This window comes from Chamaea fasciata, unplaced genomic scaffold (genome assembly GCF_029207755.1).
Source record: "Chamaea fasciata isolate MVZ Bird 193981 ecotype frontalis unplaced genomic scaffold, bChaFas1.0.hap1 SCAF_7, whole genome shotgun sequence".
NCBI lineage: Eukaryota > Metazoa > Chordata > Aves > Passeriformes > Sylviidae > Chamaea > Chamaea fasciata.
In genome coordinates, this window is record NW_027094092.1 from 26,375,020 (window position 1) to 26,402,268 (window position 27,249).

Consider the following 27,249-nt stretch of genomic DNA (forward strand, 5'->3'; position numbering starts at 1 on the left):
GAGACCTCATAGCAGCCTTCCAGTATTTAAAGTGGGCTTTTAAAGTGGGAGAGTGACTTTTTACACTACCAGATAGTGATAGCACAAGGGGGAACTGTTAAAGAGGGTAGACTTAATTATGTATTAGGAAAAAACTCTTTACTTAGAAGATGGTGAGGCACTGAACAGGTTGCCCAGGGCAGTTGTGGATGCCTTATCCCTAGAAGTGTTCAAGGCCAGGCAGGGGCCCTGGGGGGTTGAATCTAGAGTATCTTTAGGGCTCCTTTCAACCCAAACCATTCTATGACTATCATATTAGGTATTATTTATCTTCAATAAGACTGTAGAAATGTAAGTGTGCATTTTTTAAAAATCTAGTACAGTTTGATTATCAATTACAGGAAAATTGAGGTGGCCTCACAGTGCCATAGCATGAAGAAATCACACTAATTCTAGTTTATTATAGGCAGTGTATAAAGTCTCTATTTTGTCTTCGGTGCCCAATCACACATAAAATTGTGTGATTACACACAAATTACCTGCCTTCTGACACTCTCTCCTCCCAGTGAAATCTCACTCAGCACAGTGATCTCACGTTTACAGAATTTCTCTGGAATCTCTCAAGAAAAACTGAAAGCTTTTTAGAACATTTGCTTAAGAATTGCTTCAGAGTCAATTGCTTCAGGGACAAGATCACCCATTAGCAGTGCCTGTGTGCAGTTTTAGCCATCTATAGACACTGTTGTCAGCAAACTTAATATCCAAAGAGAAACTACTTGGTTTCATTTCCCAGCAGACTAAGAAAACAAGCAAGCAACAATGGCATCAAAAGATGAAGCAAAGAAAGCCTCCCACCTGGTAATTTTACTTCTGCCTGGATTAGCATGTCCACAGGGGTAAAGGTAGATGTATATCTACATTGCAGTTTTGGGGTTTTTATTGTCAGAAAGCATTAAATTACATCATCACCATATTAAAAATTATTTAAGATGTGTGTAGTATCACAAGAGACCACTTTTGGTCCCATTAGCAGCACTAGGAGGAGAGCTGCAATGCAGTATATAACTAGAAGAAACGAAAATTTGAAAGGATGCAATCAAGGACAGGATTTGTGTTTGTTGGGGATTTTTTAGTTGTTCAATTTATTCATCAGTGACTTGGATGAAGGAGCAGATGCCTCCTCAGCAAGTTCACTGATGACACAAAGCTGGGAGGAGTGGCTGAAACCCCTCTGGGGTATCAGAAGGACCTTGACAGGCTGGAGAGACGGGAAGGGAAGAACTGTCTGAAATACAACACAGGCAAATGCAGGGTCCTGCACCTGGGGAAGAATAACCTCAGGCAGCAGCACAGGCTGGGGGCCAACCTGCTGGAAATGCCCCTGCTTGAGCAGGGAGTTTGCACTGCATGACCCACTGTGGGTCCTCCCAACCTGACCCCTTCTGTTGTTCTGTGAATATGGAGACAAAAGACTTCCTCTGTGCTGGTGCTTCCCATGGCTGTAGAATGGGAAAACTGAGGATCTATATTCTACTTCCAACTCCAGACTACTCTATGACATACAGCCCAAGCAAGTGCAAACCTGTGAATCTAAACATTTCCTGATTTGGTCACACAGAGCTCAATGTCCCTCCCCAGCAAAAAATACTGTATCACCACTCAAAAAAAAAAAATTGTCAGTAATTTTAGTGTTCTCTACTAAGTACATATTTAATGGTATAATGGTGTAAGACTTGCAAAAACATTATTCAAAGAGATAATACAAAAGTAGTTTTAGTAGGATTTTGAGAACATTCAGATGTATAAACCTGTAGATTTAAAAACCTACACTGAGAATTGATGACATGGCCACACTTGATTTACACGTACTAAAGCAAGGATACTGATATACTGCATAGGGTCTGGCTTTCAGGAGAAAAGGAGGTCTAATATACAAATAAAAAATAAAATCTACATCAGTTCAGTGAAGCTTAACTGCACAATAACCAAAACACACACTGGTTCACAATATTTATTACAACCTATTGCTTTAGATAAACCTGCTGTATGGTTAGTAAATCCAAAGCATATTATATGAACCAACCAAAAAAAAAAAAAAAAGTACAGCACAAACCACATCTCTGTAAAAGGTATGCAGTGGAGATGAACAGAGGCACAACTTTAGTCTTGTAAGTAAGAGCACAATGAAGATCCTGGTAACAGATAATAAGGGTAAATAAAAATCATACTACCAGTACTAATCATAAGATAAGTAAAAATCAGAGTAGCATTGTTATATCTGTATACCAAGAATGCAGGGTCTTTTTAAATACCCTCTCTTCATTCTCTATGACCTGTAAACACAACTCTCCCAAACCATCTTCCCTCCGTACCTGAATTATTTGTATATAAAGATCTATACAGAATGTGCAAATCTAGTGTAAGTATTTTTAGGCTCTCTTCTTCAAAAAGAAGAAATACAGGTTTAAAAACATTAACACCACAGATTCCCTCTATCCAGCCTCTGCAGAAAGACTTCAGTAGCAATACTGCCCAAGACATCCAAGCAAAACACTGGACTAAGAAATCCAGAAGAACACATTAACAATAAATACAAACACATATGGAACAAGGAAAAAACAGTTGCAAAAGAAACTATTAACACTGGCAAATGAAAGTGAATTAGGACTCTTATCAGATCTGTTCCTATCTCTCAGCAGATCTGTTCCTAAAAAACACTCACACGATTTAAGTAAACCTGTGATGTTAACTGAGGTTCAACTACACTTTAGGCAGGCAAGATTTATTCATCAGCTTGTTCTTTAAGATGTGGTATCTGGTAGTTACATGTCATGCTCCATACTAGTTAATAATGACTTATAAATAAGTATTGCTAGGCCAGGATGTTGGGAGTCAAACAGCCACTCGAGGTTATTTGCTACTACTGCTTTTTCATTACCACCCCACAGATTCTTTCTGCAACAAACATTTTGTCCCTCATACCAATCTGCTACTGATTAATGTTTCTGAAAAAATAAGTTAGACAAAAATATTACAGTCTAGAGTGAGTATGGTACAATTTAGTTTATGTGTTAAGACTTTTGGCCCAAGAGTAATTTAAGAACAGTACTAGCCTGAGCAGAATGCAGTTCTAGAGCATTTAAAATACACAGATGTTGAAACAGTCTGGATTTTACTTCATGTTGGAAAGTGAACCAGAGACTAAAGAATTTATATACAAAAGTCTCAAGCATAGTCCAGAAGCTCAAGCTGTAACTAGAGTTCACTCCTTCCAGAAATTGCTTTACAGGGTGTTCTTTGCTTTTTCCTTTTGAGTGCAGATGTGAACTTCTTCAAATAATCTCCAAGTTTCCACTCATGCAAAGAGTGAACATAGTCAGTGCAAACAACACGCAAGTTAAGTCAATTTATAGCTCTCAAACTACAACAAAAAGGGAAAAAAAAAAGCTTCTTAGTGGTAGCTACCATTTGTCTGACTATCTTCTGTGAAACTACTTACCAGAAGCTCAGGCAAAAACACTGAGTATCAATCAAGAGTCCAATGGCCAGCACTTAAACCATTTCTGTCACTGAGATAAAAGTTACGCTTCCTACGTCTAGAAACAGATAGAGAAACCTCCTCTGACAAACACCGGGTGATCTCCATGCAACGCTGATATGGCTGCAGAGACTCTCAGGGAATTTTCTTTTTTTGAAAAAATACTTACATACAAGGCCAAATCACAACATTGCCACCCTAAGAAAGTACGTTTTATTGTAAAACTTGATTTGTGGTGAATGTCCAACGGTTGTCTAATGGTTCATTTGCAAGGCTGGAGTGTATTACAAAACCCACTACAAAAATCAGTTTCTATTCTTCATCTGAGGACTGAGAGGTTCAGTGTAGTTGCCAGCACTCTAACAACATAGTTAGAGTCATTTTCTAGTAAATCAATATTGCTGGGTAGGTACAGTCAGTCCACAGATACAAATGACTTCTACCCAGTGTAAGAGAACCTAGCAACAAGCCGCAAAAATCTCAGACACATCAACTCCTTTAGTCATCAGTACTGAAATTCGTATGAATGTTGGGATTATTGACCATGACAAGGTCAAGTGTCCAGTGTGTTGACTTCTTTGGAGCAGAAATAATGCACGACTATTGCATTAGGGTATCGAGCAAATGCACTGTAAAGAGAACAAAACACAAACATCAGCTGTCAAGACAAACAGTTTTCCATATTCAAACAAGAGCATCCAAGTTGGGCAGAATCAGAGAGACACATGATAGTGACACTTTTTTAAACTCTAGCCTGAATATATTAAAGAGAAAACAGACAAAAGAATTCTATGGATTTTCTAAGAGGTTTGTTTGGAGGTTTTTAAAATCTATTTTCATTTCTGTAGACACATTTTACTTGGAAGTGACTGGTAACAAGTAAAGACTGGGGGACATTCTTGCCCTTCAAAGTCTTGCTGAACTTAACAGCACTAGAAAAGTTCTAGACAACCAAAACAATATTGCATATGCAAATTTCAATTCTGATGCTACATGCTGCACATTAAGAGCAAAAAATTTAATATGCGTAGCAATATTTAGACTGATGTTTGTTAAAATGTTTTGGGAAAAGAACCTTTCCCTATCATTCTTAATGTTACTGATATCTCAGAAGGGCTCACAACAAGAAGAAAAGTCTAAGAAGAAAATGCTACTAAGTCATATAGCATTTCCATCCAGTTAAAAGACCAAAAAAACCAAGTGCAAATAAAATTTACATTGTATATTAACACAAAATTAGCTACTAGGAATGGTAGAAGAAAAATTTGTTCAGATTCATAGAATATTCTGAGTTGGAAGGGACCCACAAGGGTAAGAGTCCAACTCTTTTAAGTAAATGGCCAGTACACTGACTGAACCCACAAGTCTGGTATTATCAGCACCATGCTCTAACCAACTGAATTCATCTCAAGGTCATTGGCATCCAAATCATCAAGCAAATCAGTTCTACTTTAAACATTCTATTGCATGTAGGCTACAAAACATAAATCAGTCATGGAACCATAAAGCCATCAGATACAGAAAACTACACATGTATCTTAGCTTAAAATTCTTTGGATCATCCTCCTTAGTTAAAGTTCTTAGGCAGCGTTCTTAAAATTTTCAAAATTCAGTATGAGGACTGATTTTATTCCTTCTAGAGTTGTGAAGTAAGAACTCTTGGGAGTTTCTGAAGGGGTTTTATACTCCTTTGTTGAAAGGAGGATTGAACTCTTGCAGCAAATTCACTGATCAAAGTTTTAAAGTATTCCTAACCATCCAGCTAATGAATGTAATTTGTAATTCAAACACTCTTCAAATGGGTCCCTCATACTGCTCTTCTCTCTGGCTATATATACATTCAGTTTTCCAACATTCTTAATTTAAGTGTACCAGATTAATATTTGATTCAGTTTACACAGCTCTCTCACCTGTTACCTATCTTCTTTTTACAAACAGTGCACACCTTCTCCTCTGTGATAATGCACTTTACTTGCTGATGCAAGATCCGCTCCTCCTGGACCTAAAGAAGGACAAAAAACCCAAGCTGCTCACAAAGCAATGCCATGCCTTGGACTGATGAAACTGCAAACCATCACACCATTTACCTGTCAGTGGCTGTGTCTACATTACCAAGTTGTGCAGCACAGAAGAAGCAGGTCTATGCAGCAGAGCAGGTGCTATTGAACACCCAAACCCCATAATATATGAATTGCAGGGTTTTACTTTCACCTTGGTCCACAGCTCAAGGCATTCAACCACTAAGGGCGTGTTAAGGTGAACAACTGAACTGCTTCCTCTGATTTTAAAGAAATCCAGTCCAAGCTGTCTGAGATGATTCTCCAGTGCACACCACAGCACAGTGAGCAAAGACAAACATCTCATCCAAACTAAAATGAATGTACACACCATCTCCTGCAAAAAGGACATTCAAGCTACATGGTTCCCATTTAATTTCAGGTGCATTACAGCACCATCTAGAGGTCATCCATCCCTTGTAAGAAACAGTAAATTTCAACACTGAATGTATTTTAAAACATTATTTCAATAAATAACAGGTGGTGGATGCTTACCCTCAGAAATTCTGCATGGAGAAGATTCTTGAGCACTTGATTAAATCTTTTTTTCTGAGCATTTTCTTCAAGTACTTTCTCTAAGAAGATGCGAATCTCACTAATCTGTGTATTTGCTGGGAGTAGGTTTATTGCCTGGAACAAAGTTGGAAAAAGTTAAAAGGGAATAGAGACCATAATAGAGTGGAAATTGACACACTTAGACTGACACAATCCATTCACTTGCCTACTCCAGTACCTTCTGTAATCTCGTGCCTATGGCACAAACTGAGTACTTGGAGGTCTGACTTACCTTAGTGGTATCCAGTTTGCTGTGGTGCAGTTCCAAAACCTGCAGAGCAGCCTGCAGATTGGCTTGGGGCTCCAGCACCTCCATCTTGATTGGTCCCAGGCAATGAACACTGGGTGGGGAGAGATACATGCGGAGCAGGGACAGATACACCTGTAGCACACAAAAGGGAAGCTCTAAAAGTGCCGCACGTATCCACAACTGACAGTGCTGGTAAAACCCAGCAGTGGTACTAAGTTGTATTCATGCCATCCAAAATTCTGAGCTGCTCATTTAAACAGCTCTTAATAAAGGCTCAAATCCAGTGATACAGTAACATTCTTAACAGCAAAAAAAACCAAACCACTATCATCTAGTAATTCCTAAATTCCAAGAGATTATACATAGGTTCCCGTGCACTACACAAACCCTGAAAAAGTCTATACAGAGCACGAAATTTCAAGTCTCAAACAAGGTATGAATTGCCTTTTACTTCCTTACTGAACAAGAGGCTACTTACATCTTTGTTGCCGTCTTTGTTTCTGTCATAATGTTTATGGCAGTAGCTAGAAGAATCAACAGAGAAGAATCAAGTCAAATACAGAAACTGTTATAGGACCACAGAATCAGTCTACAGAAATTAACATTTAAATGCTCTGACTACTGAAGTCTTTCACATTAGGTGAGCATACATCTGATTCAGATCAATTCATCAAACTGCACAGCAGGATTATACCATTTATTTTGCATCACAATCCTGAAAAAAGCAAAGTTTTGTGCAAATCTCCCACTTCTGATCAACTTAAAAAGCCTTAATGCAGAAGCCAAATTTAATTCAGCAGTGTAAGAAAAAGGGGGGGAAGATATCTCCAATGAACACATCACAGCATAGAAACCTATGTGTAGATATATCTAATTAGTGTATCTGAATCACAAAAAGAAGCTGTTCATTAGTGTACACTGCTTATCAGAGCTGAATGCCCTCTAACAAGCATTTGCTGAAAACAGCTTTAAAAGTAACCGTGTTGAACAGGCCCCAGTGTTCAGATATACCTGCCAGTGTTGGGCAATTCTATTTTTACTTGTGTACTTCTGATTCACTCAGGAGGTTCCCTGGCACAAAACACATAGAAAAATGCTGTATATTTACTAAAGAGGATTCTTTTTAACGTGGGCTAGCGAACATCTCTCCAAACAGGAAGGAAGCAAAACAACACACAAGATCAAACTAAGGACAGGTGGAAAGCAGTAACTCATTGATGATGGTCATATTGCTTTAAAGCACAGTGACAGAAGAGCATGAAAAGGCAAACCTCAAGCGGACAGCAGCAACATCTGTAATAAACAGACACCCAGAACAGCTTTAAGGTCAATAAAATGTGAAAACCCAGAAGATCCTGAAGACATACAGTGTTTATGCTCTACATACAGCAACATTTCATTACACATCCTATCCATACAGAAGTCAGCAAAATAAGTCTTGCAAAAACACAAAATAAAAAAAGAAATCCTTACTTTTCAGCCATGTTGGTGTCCTTCAAAATATGAACATAAATAAACAGAGCTTGCTCATGCTTCCCCATACGACCCAAGAGCAGAGCACGTTCCTCGAGGAGACCTAGGAATAGCATGAAGGATTAAATCAATAGCTACACAGAGAAACAACAAAATTAGTGACCAGACTAACAGACACTATTATTAATCTGTGCTCCAGCTACAGTTTAACTTACACTGACACTCTAAGTCTACATTCCACACTAATCTCAGAAACTTTTCATGAATTTGTAAGTAACCTTAACAAACAACAACCTTCAGAATTATTGAGCAATTCAGGCTCATCAAAAAGTTAGGCTAAATAGCTGGGAGATGCCTCAAGGTCTTAGGGCAACAGTTACAAGAATCCTGCAGAAACTGGTAAATCCAACTGTGCCAGCTAAAGCAGAGTTAGTATACACACTAGTAGCCTGCAACTAGATCTAGAGTCATCTTCTATATTTCTGGTTACCATGATTCTGTGAGAAGTGAGGAAGTTTTGCTGAACAATGCAATAAGCAAGGGTTTAATAAACTTATGGAAACAGAACTCACCATCAAAGGGGAAGTCACTAATAAGTCGACTAGGTTCATACCAGCTAGACTTCTCTAGAAAAAGAAGCAGCTTTTTCCGGTAATCCCCTAAGTCCCCTCCTTCTTCCCCAGCAGGCACCGGAGCTCTATCTATATGAAAGAAAACAGCATAAGCTAAATTATTACAACTATTTCACCCCACTAGTACACAGAAGAAGATAAATAAATCATTATGACGAAGAACTAAATGGTGACAGAATTGTTACATGGGTTGGGATGCTCATGTGCCTGCCAAATTAACTTCAACTCCTAAAAACACATCAAGTGGCTGGTTAACGCAATACTCAAGTTATTCAAAACCCTTCCCCTACCCTTAACATGCAGAAGTCAGGGAGCAGTAGCTGCCATTCCATTTAATTATGAATAAAGTGTTGCTTGATCCCTTAAGATCTCTTGAGAGGGAATAAACTATAGACTACCCTACAAACCACAACTTCTGTTTTCCAGTTCCCTCCATCGCTTAGGTATCTTATGCCGAATATCAACAAGGAAGGCTTACAATATGGAATATGAAGTCTCCCCTGTGCTGTCCCACACCCCTGGCCCTCCCACCAGAAAAGGTTAAACAGACCTGCAGGGAAAGAACTGAGATATTCCTTCATTAAGCCCTGCACTTTCTCACAGTACAGCTGGATCAGACAGTTGTGAAAGTCCGCACCGGTTTCTTCCCAGACATGAATGATGTGTTCCTGTAAATACACGTTAAGGTTCAGCTGTAGACACTTCCTCTGGGACGTAATTCTTTATGAACAACAATTCCACACATGCCTTTACCAAACTTGACTTCAAGATTTCATGCATTTTAATTATGTTCTCTTGGCACAATTTACGGCACAGCTAGCACTCTGTGAGATGGTATCAGGCTCCAGCTCCTTAGCCTACATCTTGTATGTAACATTTTGTACTGAAGGTAAAATGCACTAGTAGAGATTGAGTTCTTACCAGGTAAGGAATAGCCAAGCTTTTAAAATTTTCTATCAAGAAACTGAGCACTTTGTCTCGTGGCAAAGCTTCCACTTCAGGGAGGTCTTCTGTAAATATCTGTTAAATAAAATTTTATAAAGATTGGTGATTTTCCTTTTTTCAAGTGCCACAGTATATTTTTCTCTGAGGCTCTGAAGCCCAACATATCATTGTGTGTCCAAAAAGTAAGCACAAAAAGTATTAAAAAAAAAATCTGAGCAGCTTATTCAGGCACTGAGAAGTTATTTCACATCGGAAAAGATTCACAAACATCCCAACTTCTGCCCTAGTAAACATTCTTCTCCTACATAGCCCAACACCTCCCAAATACAAGGAGTCAATTTTATAGGCAAATCAACATTTGACATTTAAATACTCAATTAGGCTCTTGTGCAAAAGTGTGACATCAATAACATGAAATGCTGTATCAAAGGTTCCTAGCTATTTATTATAATATAAGGTATTCCAAAATGGAAAAGTATTAAGAAAAAATGAAAGATTGACCTGCTTTATCTACTGCTAACATTAGCACAGTACTGAATACAGAAAACACAAATTATGTATTTAATTTGATTCAGCATTAATAAGCTTCTTACAATGAGCTATCCCATTTCCATACACTGCACTAAAAATGTCAACAACAGGGTACCTCTTTCAACCACACTTACCTTCAGTCCATCTTCAGGAAAATCTCTTAGCACCCAGACAGAGTAAGAAAATACCAAGTGCAAGTTCTCTGTGCCTGGAATACAAAAAGCAGCAGTGCTCAGTGTTAAAATCCTAAATGTCTATCTACTCACAACATAAGCAGATGCTTTCAGAGCCAGCAAAGCTTAATTCACATGAAGAATCCAGTTGTTGCTCAAGTCAAGCAAATCACTCATTCCAAAGCCACAATTTCATTGCTTCACAAATGTGATTTCAAACAGAAACAAAAATTAACTCAAATACTGGCACAAATGTAAAGAATTCAGCCCAAAAACAAGATTATGTGCCCTAATCATATTCCAAAAGTCTTCCCTTTCAACTTGTTTTTATTGGGGTAGAGAAAAGTGAACTTTTCAGTTCTGTAACTTCGTTCAGTCCATTTCCAGCCTGTCAATCTAATGACTTCTACAGCAAATGGTCAAATACTTTGTAACAAGTAGTAAAGCATCATAGTACTGAGTAACTAGCATAGAAACAGCTTCTCAGCTTTTAGCAAAATGTAGGACTTGCCCCTTTAAAAAGAACACTATAGTTTGGACAATTTGGTTCACAATACTAATAAAACATGTTAGGAAAACATGACTTTCCTCTCACCCTCCTGCTCAGAATCATTGAGGCGTTCACTGCCCAAAAAACATAATACAATTATACAAGAAACACAAACTTAAAGCAACTCTATAAAAAGGCATTGTTTGCTTTCCTCCACCCCACAGTATTTAAAACAAGCAGCATCTTCATACTAGCAGAACTCAAAAAAAAATAAATTCAGATGATGTGCACTGTGAAGTAAAACAATTGAAATAGTTCCCAGAAGAGCCAATCTCAAAGTTTCAGTAACAAAAGTGTGACTTGGCAAATGGCGATAAACTTGTGGGTCTGAATTTTACTGAACTCTATTAACTTCCTGATTTTACAGGGCATGCCAGCCTCACAGAGAAAAATTTTTAAAAAGACAGGACAAGTCATGGAAGTAAGTTCTCATGTAAAACAGAGAATCTAACTCCTTATAAAGAAGTGTGACATTAATTAGAATAGCTCCCTGCCAAAACACCGATCGAGCTGCCTTTGCTGAAATCCCAAGCAAATCAAACACAAAGTTAAAACCTAGTCAAAGCAGTGAAAATGTCAGGAGGAGAAGCTCATTAAATAACTACTAAAGCTTATTGATCAGGGTACTAAAAGGTAAACACCACACTACACCACAAAACAGAACTGACTCCCTCAGCACATAACATTCATCTGCATGGGGATTCACACAGGCCACAGGCAGGGAATTTCTGAACTTCCTCAGCAACAAATTCTTAATTTAAACATGAGCTATAATAAGAAAAGGTTCTGCATAACACTACTTTAAAAGATAAAAAGAATAAGGCAACACAGAAAATTATCTACCACCCCAGTAAATATATAATTCTCCTGTGCACTGATAAAGTGTACTGTTGATGGCAAATCACACAATTATTTGCTTTGATGCAATAAACAAGTGCTTACTCTATTGACACAAGGCAAGTATGAAATACCCATCAGAAATACATACTTAATGACTTAAAAGACCATAGCTACATGGCTGGAGGAATTTGTAATTACTTGAGAACTACCTAAGAATATTTAATTAAATGCCCAAACATTGATAGAAAAGAGTCAACTAAAGAAGATCTTCTGCTTCACTCAGAACGATAAATCATCACTGGAAGAAAATTCAAATTACTATGGCCCATTTTCTCCCAGTGGATATTTTAATCAGAAATAAGGAATGTTTTCCAATAAGATATTTAAGTTTCAACAAAACTTGAATCCCTTGAGCTAATACTTGAAGGCTGTATTATGCAAGAAACCAAACAAGATAACAAGGGTACCCTCCTTTCAGCTTGATAGCCTCCAGAAAGCTGCCAAACAGTAGAATAACCACCAAGCCAAACAAGAATAAAAACCTCACAAAAATACTGCTCCTTTTCACACTCACCCAAATGCTGCAGATATTGCACTGTCCTCTCATGACCCTTCAAAGGTGAGTTGGCTTTCTTTGACTGATCCACCAGTACCTGTAATGCTTTCAAAACAAAAGAAGTTACTTCTTGTATAACTGCTAGTTCCAACATGAACCATAAAAAAGTGCATTTTTCCTGACATGCTAATGAAGACAAAACAAAGTTTTGTTTTGAACATACAGACCAAATTGTAATAGGAACAGATTTAATCACAAGATAGCGATTAAACAGCCTCTTCAGAATACTGCCTGCTCACTGAACTCAAAACACAATACAAAGAACACATGCTTCTAACTCCTTCTCTCCCAACCTTATACTTACCTTTCTCGTGCAGACCTTTTTTCTCATACAGTATTATCAGCTCACTATACTTGTGTGCCTTCTTTAGTACATGCTCACTCTCCTCAATATGGCAGTGATTGTTCTCCAGACGCAGCAGTGGTGCCACCAGTGCTACATTTGTCTGCAAGCAAAAATGGAGCACTTAAAACTTCACTGGAAGTGTACCTTCTAAATGTACAGTACTAAACACAAGTTGGAAGTTGGGGCAGGGGAGCAAGGAAGCCTCACAGCATAAGAAAAATAAGAAATGACAGTTTAACATCTTACAGTAAAGGTCTGTGTTAATTTCAATAATTTTGAGGACAGAAAGAAAACAACACATCAAAGCTACCCCCCTTCAACAACAGAGGTCAGGCTTTGAAAAACATCATAACAGCCAAGATCATACTTTCCTGTGTTTAACAGTATAAGGCAATAAAAGCATTCATTAGACCTTCAAAAACACAGCCACAGCCACTTTCTTTTGAGTGAGGCAGCAACGAGGAACAGGCACATCTGTCTCACTCCCTCAAACTGCTTCCTGACCAGTGAAGGAATGCTTAGATTTTATACATTATTTTTAGATCAAAGACAGTCAGTTGTGTGAGAATTTCTGAAGTAGCTCCTTATCCACCATCTTAAATGTTTCTGAAATTCCAACAGAGCTCGCATTGCAAAGCCTCTAGGTCAGACAGAAACTCACATGCAGGTAACACTTTAACAGGGTGGTATCAATGATTTGTAGCAGCTTCTTTTTGGATTTGATCGTGGGTGTTCCTTCCATGAGGGGTGAGGTACTGGACTGATGATCAGAATCATTTAGCTTCTTCACTAGCTGACTCCTTTTCTGCAGGACATCAAATGAAATTTTAACAGGAAAAGGCCATGGATTTCTACATCTCACTTCAGCATAATATAACTCACCAACTACAAAGACTAAATTAAGCCAATTTAATAACTTGTTTTAATCAATTATTTCCCAAAGAATTTTATTGTCACTAACTATTCAACACAAACTTTACAACCATATTCAGGTGTATGCATTTGTTTTGCATATTTATAGTTTTGCAACATGTCCAGAGTCTTGAGAAAATTGTCAGAAGGAAATTCTGTTAACCTGAACAGACATTTTAGAGAAGTCGGGAAACATTTAAAACATTTGGAAAACAGATTTTTGCACTACTAAGCATAAAACCTATCCCTCCTTCAGGCACAACCTTCCTTTTACTGTAGTAAGGATGGCAACCAAACAATTCAGGTTCCAGTTACGACAAAATAAAGAGGGCAGGAACTTAAAATGCCCATTATTTCCCACTCCACCTTTTACTGCATGCCCTCAACCTATCTCCTACACAGGGTGCCCTTAATAATAATCAGTGAACAAAAACAAAAAAATGAAGTGCTCGAGTTCTCTTCAGAAGGATACTAGAAATAAAATACTGGACTTGTATTCAGATCCAATCCAATTCCAGTCACACGTGACGTTTTCCACATATCAGTGGCACATCTCATGTGTTCCACTTCCCCTGCTCACTCAGGAGCTGCTGGCATATTTTCCAGCCATGAAGACAGCCCATTAAAGCTAGCATGACAGAGCTGGACTAGGTGTACTGCTTCCTGCACATCAAAGTTAACCAACAAATCATGCTAGAACTGAGTAACTCTGCTCTAAAACCAGGTAGAGGAGCACTCACTTGAGTTAGGTAGTCTATCAGAGCTAAATGTGCCTTCTCCAGCTCTGCCCCAGAGAGCCCTGGCAGGGGGTTGGGATACTGCAGCTGCTTCCTGTAATCTGTGGGCAGCAGGTCAGGATACAGACCCATCACATGAGTGGGATCTATGCAAAAAATAACTGGTATTAGTAACCATTCATATTATTTTTGCTAACTTAGAGCAAGCTTATCTTTCTAACAGAGCAGTCTGTAGTCTACTTGTACATCCACAAGATTCCAGAGCCTTAAAAAATCCCTGCTCATTACAGAAAAGAAACTATAACAACGCAAAAGAAGCAAGGGTAAAACGTGTTTCAAAGTCCAAGCACAGGAACTTCCAACCTGTGCACCTGGCACACTGGGAGGACAAGCCCTTATTACAATCTTACTGCTCTTCTTGCAGAATCCTAGCATTAACCACTCTGACAGTTAAGACAGGATTTCTAGGAACAAGCAATATTTTAAGAGATTTACAAGAACTACATAGTACCATCTTTAACTAACGCACATCCGTCCTCACAGAGTTTAAGCAAATTCAGAATTACTGTTCTCTAATTCAAGCTCAAAATACTTTGAGTTCTTAGTCCTTGTCTTTCACTGTAGTTTTCCAAAGTAAAAATCATGTGTCATGAAAGTAAGTTCTAGGTTTAAATTAAATGCACATGAGAGTTCTGTCACCAGTAGAAAGAATCTCAGTTTTAAGCACTATTTTACGGTACAGTTCAGTCTTCAAGTATTCTTCCAATAGCCCTAGTATGACTCAGAGGAGCAGCATCAGAGACTACTATGACTTCCAAAAGCACAGAAAAGTTTCCTGGTTACAGCATCTTGGCTAAACCAAGGGTTAATGATCCTTATCTGAGTCCAGTGATTTTGCAAATCTACAGCTGTAGCTTGGAATAAAAAAATAAGGAACAAGTAGGCTTTTAGCAGCTGCTGAAGCATTCAATTTCAAAGGGTCTGTGCACATGCTGTGCATGCTTTAAAATACCCTAGAATACAAATATATTCTTGTAAAAGGGCAAACTCCTGATTTAACTTAAATTTACTAAATGTAGTTAATTATTTAATTGCACTTAATTGTGTAGTTAATTAAGTTATTAAGTAATTAATCACCAGCTTGACTGAAAAAATTACTAAATAGCTGCCCAGCCTATTTGCTGTTCACAGGGGACTGATCTGCACAAGATAACACTATTTTAAACTAAAACATAACAGAAAACAAACAAAAACCCCACATACAATAGCCAGTGAGCTTGATTTCATTCCTCGTTAGTTAAGTGATTCAATGCCAACCCAAGCATTTACCTGTACCAAGCTTGGCAAAAACTTGCATGGATTCATCGAAACGCTTCTGGCAGAAAAGGTTGAAGGCAAAGAGGTTCTTTATATGATGAATTTGTTGTCGCTTCTCACTATCTGAATCATCTTTCATTTCCTGCATACATACAAATTAACAAACATTAAAAACCTTCGGGCCTCGTATATGAGAGAGAAACACCCTAGAGAATTAACAGGATCATTATCCTGTGGAGAGAGTAGAAAGAAAAAAGAGTCTCTCTCGAAGTGAGCACTGATGGTGCCTGTCTATGCTTATTGTGTCACTGAAATAACCTGGAAGATTTGAGGCTACCTCTGGTTACCTGTATACCTGCTCCGTCACAGCAAATGTCTCCTCACTCGTTTGCCTTTTCAAAATATCTTTTCAAGTCAGCATTCAAAATGTAATTTATTAAGGGGAGTTTCCAGAAACCAAAAAAACCTCACACAGTATGAACAGTATAATTAAAGATACTTCATCAGTATCTCTAATAAATTATTGTTTCAGAAGTAATATTACCCAAAATATGGTCATGTGACAAAACTCACGACTCCAAATTACACTGAAGACTTTGAAGTCCTACTGATTACAAAATCTAAAAGAAGGTAACCAATTAAACAGCTGAGAGAGAGAATCTCTCATATACAATATGATTTCCCAAAATCTACACCACAACAGATCAATATGGAATAAAGGCAGCACAAAACTAAACCTTCAGTTAAAAAAGCCTAGAGTTTACCAGTTTGTGCGAAGTGGACAGTTGGAAGTTTACACTGAGTGCCTGATTAGCGGACTCGCTACAGTTAAGCAGATGGCATGCATCCTTTTGTGAACTTTTGAACAATTGCATCCGCTACAAACTCAAGTTTTTGAGTACTTACTGCCAACTGCAAAGCCAGCTCAAACTGTTTGTCCTGCAGAAGCTGCTGGATCTGTGTGGCTATGGACACTGGAATGAGCCTCCAAACAAAGTGATTACTTGCCACATATATAATGTTTGTGCTGTAAACAAGACAAAAAATGTCAATTAAGTTTCAGTGCTCAGAAAGAAGCAATATCCTATCTTAAAAGAAACCCAATCCAATAATACAAAGATGGATCAATCCAAGAGCAACTGGAGCATTATTGCAAAGCAGAATGAAGACTATATATCCAGTGTCACAAATTCTTAAAGACCCTCAACTCTATCCTTTCCTCCTCAAGGTATGGCCTCCACCAATCTCCATAAAAAACCCCATAGATTGCTTCAATGCTACATCTTAAAGAGAGAGTCAGAAAAGCTGCTCTTCTCCTGTTTTTTCAGAGTGCTACATACAGCCAGCTAGCCTGAGAATAGTGGTAATGTGTGCTATCAATACCCTCCAGAGGTGATGAAGCGTGGCCTCTGCAGCTCGATGCTCTGCACCAGCAGCCGGGGTTCAAAGGTGCGGATCTCCACGTACCTTGGCAGAACAGCAATGATGTAGGGAGGCTGGTGCTCTATTCGTGAAACAAGTGAAAATTTTGAGTTGATTGTTCTCAGGCATTCCTTGAAACAAGCTGTGACTTAAGGCTTCTCTTCAATTTTTCATCCCCTTGAAATGTGTACCTTTTTCATATTCAAAACAGAACTCAGCGCCCGACACTGACATCAATTTGCTATCAGACTACTCCCAAGCCTTTTGCTCATCCTTCACCATATGGAAATTCTGAGGCATTCAGGTGCCCAGAACTACAGTGCTTTAACATGTTACCTTCCATTTCAGACCTTTTCCCCTTATAAAAGATATGGAATACACCTATTTTATGAGGAGACAGGCCCACAGACCTCAAGCAAGGAAGGCTTAGAAGCAAAAATAAACACATGGAAACCTTCCCCCGAGGACAACTTAGAATTCTGTAGAAACTATCACGCTCCAAATCCAGCCGGTTTCAAAATACTGCAAACATAATGATTTTATACATACACAAGAGCAAATAGTTAAATTTAAACTAAACCAAAAACAAACTGCTACTTCTCACCCATGGCTATAGGAATATCTGTCCAATTCAAGGCACATTTCTGAGTACAGACCCCTTCTTCATTAAGCACAACTGTTAGATCATCTTGGCCAACTGCAACTTTTCCATCTGCTACAGGAGCTACCAATGGTTCCAGCTGCTTCCCTGTGGGAAACAGTTCTTTGATGGATCCTTTTCCATCCACCTAGGATAAAAAAGAACATTAAAAAAAAAGAAAAGCGTTTTGCAAAATAACCTTTTCTTCAAAGCTGCATAAGACTAAAGCAAAAGCCCGTAGAGGGATTTTGCAGCCCAGGCTAATCACTAACAGGACAAGTGCAAATTTAAAGAGAATCAATAGAAGTTTCTGCATATCCTAATTTATCCTGCTTATACATCATTCTGCAATAAAAAAACTATTACTTTTATGTCTGAGATGCTGAAAGTAGCTGAGCGCATCATTCACACCTGTTTATAAAGTTCATAATAGCACAGCAGCAAAATCAGCCAAAGTGTCCAAACACTCCATTTAGGCCAAAACTTTTAACAGTGTTTTATTTTGGCATGAGTGAGCACTGCCACATTAAAAAAAAACACCTAACTAAAAGCCTAGAAACCTGCCGAGCCATTTTCCCCTGCCCTAACCACTCATTACTTTGGCCACATGCTGTAGGGGGAAATGAACCCACACAAAAAATTGCTGCTTCATGACCTGATATAACAACCAAAACAGAGAATGCTTCTTCAACCCCAGCCACACATTCCTGTCACTTAACTTGTATTACAGGTCGACCATTTTATAAATCAACAGCCAACCACCAGAAAACAACTCCATAAAAACATGGGTACTTTTCCTGCCTACTTAGTGAAATGAAGCTATTCAAGGACAGGTTAGTCAAGCACCAGAGCCAACCCACAGTAAATACTTGGACAGTTGGTCTCCGCCCTGGTTGCTTGAGCAGCCGCACAGCCACTCCTATCACCAGAATGGCAGGAATCAACATCTAGGAGAGCACTGCAGAAAGGCACCCCTTCTTCTGTAAGCAGCATCAGTTTCAAGTGACTGTAAAAATTATGGGCGGTTTTCCTTTTGACTAGAGATCAGTGTTGCCACCCATGTACATGTGTCAGGCACCTCATCTTCATCTTATTTTCCTATAATACCAGCAGAAGCCAATTGTAAAGGCAGAATTATAGCCATAAATTAAGTCTAAGTGGAAACTGTAATATTAAATTAACAGTAAGCTCAGAGGCTTTCAAACAATTCTCTAGACCAGCTAGAGAATGAAAAATGAAAGAATGGTTAAGCTTCACTGTATGCCAGATGAGTTATTTTTGGTCTCTCTGTCCTTTTAGAGCTAATCTTATTTCTTAATATATTAAATAAAATGCAAACTGAGCTTACAGACCGTTGCCAAAACAAAATGTATCTTCTCCAACTCCTTTTTCCTGCAAGAGTTGGAAACACTAGTCTCAGCAGCAACAGAAGATCATTTCCTGGCAAAATACCGGTTTAGAAGGACAGGCCTAGACTGCCCTTTCGAAAACCACAAACAGCAGGAGTACCAGATGCTGTTTCTCATAAATCTGTTAGCTACGTTCCTGAACAAAGGAGCAGCCTCCACAGTGTCTACTGATACCCAAATCTTCTTAAAACACTATTACACAGCCTTGCCTTACCCGTATCAGGTAATAGTCCCTCTTGAAGCCTACACAGATGGAGTTTTCACACCAGGCCATAGACTTGGGTACATCAGGTACACTGAAGTCCCCCTGAGGAAAACAAGTTAAACTGGTTGTTATGAACAAAAAGCAAAAGTCAAATCTGGCAACACAGAGTGCAACAGGCTGTTCTCGTCACCTGATTCCCCACCAATATACTGTGCCCAATATCTACTGCTCTAGGAATGGCAGTATTCAGCAAAAAGCTAGATTCATGCACAGTAAAGAGGGTGTGCTCTGAGTTAGCTGATAATTTTCTACTAGAATATTTACTAGTAGAACATTGTAGCTGAAAAAGCCTCTACCCATTTCAATTAGTTATTTTTTCACATTCCAGTACAAATGAGAAACTGCAGCTCTCTACACTTGTCAGTAACTATCTTCTGACTTAAAGACATGCTTGAAAAACTTGGAGTAGAACTGCATCCACTTCCATAATGTTTTTGTAAGGTATGCATGCTAATACATTTCACTGACTTAAAAGTCAAGTACTTAAAAGTGTACTACAACCAGAACATTTAAATATAGGATGCAGCCCTTACTTTAACTTATGAAACTGTATTAACACCATTAACTGTGATTTCAAACATGTATTTTCACTTCTATTTGCTGTTTCATTGTTAAATCTCTGCAGAACCAACCCTTAATGTTTCGAAAGTCAGCAGTGCCGCTGAGTAACAGGGGCTGCATGGCAAGCACTAAAGAGCAATTACCCTCCCTGCTGAGACATCCTGGCTACAGAAAGAACACAACTCACCTGTAGCTCATGGAACTCTCTGTCCTTCCAGAAATAAAGCTGTAGCTTCTTACGCACTGCCACACACATCCTCAGCACCTCTTCCCCCGTATCTGACTGCTGTGAAAACAGACAGGCCTAACTCACAGGCACTCACTGAGAGGTAAGTAAGGTGAGACAAAGCCAAAAGAAGCCTCTGCTAGAAGCAAAGCTGTCCACTGAAGAGCAGCTTTGTTCATCCATGCCAGAAGGGCACTCCCTAAAAAAGGAAGCATGAGAAGCAGAGGAAGGAGGCGGGGAAGGTGGCAGGATACTTTAAAATGAACTTTGACAGGGATTGTGACATCAAGGAAATTCAAGAAAATAAAAGAGCACCAAAGGCATACACACACAGAAACAGAAGATAAGTACAGAGCCATCAGTCCAACCCTGAAACCAGGATAAATAGCTGGAACTCTATGCAATACAGGAGAGGTGAGGAAATGGAATAACACAAAGAATGTGTTATACTAACAGATAAAACCGTTAATAATCTAATATTCTAACCTATTGGAAAGGTTTCTTGACAAGAAATACTAGGAAAGCTAAGTGCCTGGACACACAAACAAAAACCACTTTGTAATGGCCAGATGTAAAGGTGCTTTGAAAGACGTTAGTTTTCATGTCTAGAAAACACCAAGTACTTCCTAGAAAATATTTAACATTAAGCTCCCATGGGACAAAAAGATAAAAAATTATGAAGAGCACTAAACCATCTCTTTAGATTATGAAAAAGGTGTCTGAACTACATGGGCAGGCTGAGAAACTCACTTGAATAAAAATGAGTCACTTAATGAACCAGATCATATGAACAGAGAACTGCTACACCTTACAGAACCATTTTAGGCCTTGAATCTACCACAACTGCTCTAGGACTCCTTGGGCCAATAAAGAGAAAAAAAATGTAAAAAAACCCAGAGACAGAATCGCTTGCAGAAGGAAACCTCAATGAGCTAGTACACTGGCAATGCAAGGAAAGTAAATGGCTTTTATATTAAGGGGACCTATTGAAAAAGAAGAATCAAAGTTAGTATATGACAAAAACGCTTTGAAGTCTTGTATCAAAAGTTCTGTATCAAAGGCTACAATCACAACAGGCACAGGAAAATACCTTGTGAAGCAGAGCAAGAAAAATAATTAAAAACTGTTGTCTTAAGCAAATGCAGTAGGTACTAATTTTAAGACGAACTAATACACAAGAAATTTTCATCTAACACAAAATAACAAACCTATTCTATACAGCAATATGAAAAAGGAATCCTTATTACAAACAGTAAGGACATGTGTGCAGCTGTATTCCTCCCCTTACCTGGAGATCACAAGTGAAGAGAGATGCACCTTTTGCCTTTGAAATTGTGGTGATTTGTTGAAATGTCAACAGGTCATGGACGTAAATGTTATTTTCTGTTTCAAACAGAATTCCAATTATTATTTAATACATGTAGAGTCATTGTTAATTCAAGCAAGTTACTGTATTTTATGTTTATATAAAAAGAACTTGCAAAACTAAGAGCTGCAAGAAAGGAAAAGAAGTGTTTTCCCAAAAACTGAAAAACGCTAAGGCACATACAAATTCAATAAATGCAGAAAAGAAGATTAACACCAGCATTGGTAAAAACTATAGGAAGGTACCGAGAACATGTGCTGACCAGGCAGGGGAAGGCAGAGTGGAAGGGCTAGAAAGCAGGCCAGAACAGAGCAAGTTCAAGATGGAAGATTGCATGAACAAAGACCATTTTGAACTGGCTCCTGAATTTAGTGAAAGTGTAGGGTACTATGGTCAAGTTTTCCTACACACGAGGACACAAGCAGCAGAAATCTACAAATGCTGGAGCTGGAAGAGCCGGGACTTGGAGATCATAAAGAAGGGAGGAGTAACATAAGCAAAAAAAGACATTAGAAGCTCATAAGTCGAAGAAAGTTAGCCAGAGCCAAGCAAACCTAAAACTTCCACAAGGCAGTAAAAGATCACATCTGCATATAAAATAAGCTTGGCAAGACACCACCAGTAAGTTTGATACAACAAGCAGATTTGGTCAGAAGTTTTAGCTCCTATCATACAGTGCACACATATACACATGCATGCATATACATGCACATACAGGCGCCAATACAAACGAAATTTTACAGACACTCTAGAGCATGCCTGTACTTCTTCATTCCTAATCATAAATCAGCATTAACGCTCTGTTCTCCAAGTTGGCAAAGCTGCTTCTCAGTCTATGCTGCTTAATGCTTCCTCTGCAAAATGCAAAGCTAAGTTCTACACAATGACTTCTCAACAACCAGACTGCTGTGCAGGTGTGTGGAAAGGGTGCCACATTCAGACATCGAGACGAGCTCTTTAAATCTTAAAGCACTTTTCTTCACTTACCTAATAGACTGACCAAAATTTTAAATTGAGAAACAACATGGATCTGAAAGGGAGAATGCTGTTAGTGACTCCATTCATAAACTAAAACTCTGAACAGGGCTTGATTATAGGTAGTCTAAGAAAGTCTCAAAATTGTGAGAACAGCAAGGCAGTTTTCCATGCACAACCTTCCTTCAGCTATTGCAACTCGTTTCAGTTACACTCACTTTTCACAAGCTGGCACGTAGCATTTGCAACCTAAGCCAGTAGAAAAGGTGTAACATTGGTATGCTACTAGTACAAAAATACTTTTAAAGCATACACAGAGTGTTGCATCCTGAAAGAGGATCCATAATCTTTAAGGTTTTTTTCCTGGAATCAATATAATCACTGAGCGCAAATTCTCAAAAAAAAAAAAAAAAAAAAAAAAAAAAAAAAAAAAAAAAAGGCAGCAAGACTGGCAGTTACTTTGCTTCTACATTTCAAGAAAGTGAAATTATGTTCACATTCCTATAGGATATAATCTGAGAGTCAAATAATACATTACAGTCTGTTGATGTATTACCATCATTTTTACAAATATTCTCAGTCAGAACAACTGAACACCTGTTGCTAACAAAAGCCAAAAATAAACCTGCAAGTTCCAATTCTTTGGTTTCTGCTTTAGCAAAAAAAAAAAACCCCAAGCTTGTTCCTGTTATGGAAGGAGTGGGCAAAAATGTCTGGCTATTACACCTCTAAAAAAATCTATAGTTTTGTGAAATTTTTTTGTTAAGCACAGCAGAGACTGCAGATGTACATTTAATATTTCATTTATTGGCTGAAAACTGTCCCCACATCAAGAAGATAGTATTTCCTACCTGTTGAATCTTCTTTGAGAAGTTCTTGTTGGATTTCTCTAGTGTCACTTCAAACCTATTGCAACCTATCAGAAAGATTGAAGAAAGTATGCAAACTGAAGTTGCTCAGGACTGTGTGTATCTTACACTAAATAAATTACAAGTAATTATGAAAGCAAACTTGGACACTTAACACTGGAAGAATGACACTTTAACATATCTGTGCTTTTATCACAACTAAACGCATCAGAGGGTCTTCCACACAGTCATGAAAATGTAAATTACACTTCTTGTACTGAACTGAGGGCCTCAACAGTAGTTATATTTCTGCCTTGCCCAAGTTTTACATTACAAGCATAATATTTAAGTAATTTGAAACCCAGAGATACAAAGATACCCATAAAGATATTACCCACTCTAATCAAGTATCAGCAACTTAAATTGCTAGGGTGCACATCATTGCAAAATAGACAAGGAATAAACACTACAGCACAAAGGTTTTAAAAGGAGTTTTAGGGAGAAAGACTTACAGACACTTTCTGATGACATAACCTCTCCTGGCATTGATGCAAAAAAGGGGGAGAAATTTACCATGTGAGATAAGACACTAGCAACTCAAGACTAGCATGTTCCAATTGGACAGATAACCTACAAGTTTCAGAAAAATCAAGCTGAATTCAGTCTCTAGAATCCAATTAGCTATAAATTAATATCTTTCCAAGAGCTGATAAACTTGGAAACTTACATTTGGTGTTAACTTTCCTGTGACATGCTACAAAACATTACTGCTTTCAATAACATCAGTTTCCACATAATAGCAGGCAATGTGAAATACAAACCTTTTTAATGAAAATCGATTTTAACGAAACCAAAAATAGTTCTATTTGTGGCATTCCTAGAATAGACTGTGAGCACTTAGGACTGTCAAAGAGGCAGGGAATGAATAAATAGCTGACAAAACTAGCTAGTAGTTATCCCTCTTCCCCATCCATGATGGTCATGGACCCACTGAATGTATCTGCTCTCTCACTAATCCAGTCCATCATTAAAAGATGGCACACATGAAAACTGGCAACTCACACACTGCGCTGCTTTTACACATATTTGTACCTTATTCATAAAAATTACAGTCACTTTCTATAAATTTAAACAGAGAGAAACCTGAAATAAAACATACTTTACATACATGAAATCTTATATAGGAAAAAATCAGCAATTAATCACACTTGTGTTAAAATGACTACAGCCTCTAAAAGTGCAGGAAATAAAAATAACAATCAACTTTTTTGTGCCATTCTTAAAATCAACTTACCTACATCTTTCTTGATCCTGTAAAGCAGAAGATGCCCTTGTTTGGTACCAACAAGGAGCCATTCCTCTACAAAGACAGGAGAAAAAGAGTCGAATTAGTTCAACAAATACTGCCCTTCACAGCTGTGTTGGTTTTGGCTGGGGTAGAGTTAATTTTCTTCACAGTGCCTATTATGGGCCTATGATAGGTTTATCAGAACCCTTGGAAACGCTTCAAACACCAAAAAGGACTTTCTGAAGTGACTACACAGGTCTCCTATCATCTCTCCAGAGGAAGTGCACAGAAGCAGCTTTAACTCTCAGGACAGGATAGTCAAAGACCAGGCAGTAAAACAGAATAGACAGCTGAGCCATCACATTCCACTGGTTCATACAAAAGTAAAGAAGCAAACAGTTGTATCTTGAGTGCAATCAAAAGAGGCAATGAACTATTCTTCAGACATTATTATCTCCGAGAGAGGAACAGTGCTACATAATGGGAAGTACTGTCAGAAAGAAAAACAACTTTACAAGATTTTTGTTTTTTTTGGGTCAGGTTTTTAAAACGTCTCTCTGAAATAGTCAGCTATGTTTGGAAGGACAGTGGCAGCTTTGCTTAGGTGATATTTGGATGGACAACCAAGAATCATTTGAGATTTATGAAAGAGGGCCTTTAAATACATACTCTATGGCACAGTTTCAGACTCTTCCTCTTTACAGCATTTACACCATACAGAAAGCATAGAATCTTTACAGGCTCATTAAATATGACTGAATTTCTTCCTCGTTGAATATCATATAGGAAAGAAGCATACATGAATATTTCCTTCTACATCCAGTAATTCCTCAACACTAAAGAAATTTCCATTTTAATAAAATCTTATTAAAATCTTTCCTACAAGACCTTTTTTCTACTACTTGGTAGAAACATTGTAGAGACAGAGTTACACATCTTTTTTACAAAACCATACTGCTGTAAGTCTGTACGTTTAGGGGTTTTTTTCCTAGTTTAGCTAAATAAATGCTTTCAAAGAGAGAAAAAGATACAAGTTGCAATGAAGGAACAATCTTCACATCCTCTCCAGTATGTAACTCCATCATAAACAATCCATGTATAACAGGCATATGATCATTCAGGATATAAATCTTAAAATATTATTTCTTAGAACAATTAATCTGGGTCACAGTTCCACAGTGTGTGGAGCTTTTTAAATTGCTGATTTTGCAAGACGGTAGTACATCAGATGGCACCTGCTCACAGCTTTGAAAAGCCTTATCAAGCCTAATCATTAGGACAGCTGGTGCAGTCACCTGACCAAAACCCTGACTCTCAAGCATGCACAAAAATATAACCCAGAATTATGTATCACTAATACGTGCAAACATATTCGAAATCTAAGACTTCAACATACCACAGGCCCTCCAAACTAAGTTTAGCTCAAAACACAAGGAATGCTTTTTTAGCAAGAAATTAGGCAGCCCAGGGTTACAGTCCCGGGACTCCTGGCAGCCTCCCCCACAGCCAGGGCAGAGCAGGACAGGGCAGCGGGGCCCGCGACCGCCGGCGCCCCTGGGAGCGGAGCTCGGCACCGCGGGACCCGGGGAGAGGCTCCCGCGCCCCGGCGCGCCCGGCCCAGCCCGGGGCGGCAGGGCCGCGGCCGCCCAGGGTGCCACCGGCCGGGGCAGGGCGGCGCTGCCGCCCCCAGCCCGCCGCAGGGCGGGGCGGGGCAGGGCAGGGCAGGGCGGGGCAGCCGCACGAACGCCGCCCGGGACGGGAGAGCGGAGCGGGTCGGGCCGCGGCGCGGACCCTCCGGCTCACCCCAGGCCGCCAAGCAGTCGATCTGCAGCGGCAGCTTCTCCAGGATCGGCACATGCTCGAAGGCGTCGTGCATGGCGGCGGCTCCTCCGGCCCCGGCTGCCGCAGCGCCCGGCCCAGGCAGAGGCGGCACCGGCGGGGCGGGGGAACGGCCCCGACGGGAACAGCCCCGACGGAAGCGCCCCCGCGCCCCGGATTCCGCCCCTTCCGGCAGCGCCTGCGTCCGCTCCGCCCGCTTAGTCCCGTCCCCGCCCCGCCCCGCTCCGCCCGCCCCGCTTGTCCCCGCCCGCTCCGCTCTACCCGCCCCGCTCCGCCCGCCCCGCTTGTCCCCGCCCGCCCCGCTTGTCCCCGCCCGCTCCGCTCTACCCGCCCCGCTCCGCCCGCCCCGCTTGTCCCCGCCCGCTCCGCTCTACCCGCCCCGCTCCGCCCGCCCCGCTTGTCCCCGCCCCGCGGACTACACGAGGGTACTGGCAATGTCCGCGGGCGCTCCACCAGGAGCGTCGCCCTGTCCCAGCCCCACAAACGGGGCTCCGCGCCGCCATCTAACAGCCTGCCCCGGGGGCTCGGGCGCGAACGGGAAACGCGGGTCGGCACGGCACCGCAGGGACCCTGACATAACCCGTGTCCATCATTATAGAGCCCGGAAAGGGGACAGGCTGTGGAAAACACTCGTCTTCCCAAAACGTGCAGGAGGTGTCCGGTTGCCATTGACTACCATAAACCAGATAAAGTAGGAAAGTCACCCGGGATGCGACGGCAGAAATTGATCTGCACAACCTGCGGCAATCAGATGAGAACCGCGAGGCGTATCTTGCAAGCACATGTCTATTTTTTGAAGTCGTAAGCTTTACTTTAATGTACTCATCCTATGAACTTGGCCAGTGAAGTTCAGTCTCCAGGAGGAAATCTCTACCTGTTATTTTGTCCCTTCCAGAACCGGCCACAGTTGCATTTGTATTTGTCATGGACAGGTGCAACAGTCACAATCAGTGACCTAG

At 39.8% G+C, this 27,249-nt stretch overlaps 1 protein-coding gene across 1 annotated transcript; it reads right to left on the reverse strand.

Annotated features, from left to right (window-relative positions):
- Positions 1–1,668: 1,668 nt before the first annotated feature.
- VPS39 (VPS39 subunit of HOPS complex) lies at positions 1,669–26,448 on the reverse strand. Its single transcript, XM_066188106.1, has 25 exons — positions 26,255–26,448; positions 24,458–24,523; positions 23,167–23,231; positions 22,328–22,370; positions 21,263–21,357; positions 19,936–20,034; positions 19,137–19,229; positions 17,478–17,661; positions 16,835–16,955; positions 16,358–16,478; positions 15,464–15,593; positions 14,138–14,280; positions 13,147–13,290; positions 12,444–12,585; positions 12,098–12,184; positions 10,095–10,168; positions 9,406–9,504; positions 9,035–9,152; positions 8,425–8,553; positions 7,853–7,955; positions 6,858–6,903; positions 6,362–6,511; positions 6,070–6,204; positions 5,428–5,519; positions 1,669–4,146 (listed from the first exon to the last, which is right to left on the reverse strand). Exons 1-25 carry the CDS (start codon positions 26,325–26,327, stop codon positions 4,071–4,073), a joined length of 2,628 nt encoding a protein of 875 aa, XP_066044203.1. The 5' UTR covers positions 26,328–26,448; the 3' UTR covers positions 1,669–4,070.
- Positions 26,449–27,249: the final 801 nt, after the last annotated feature.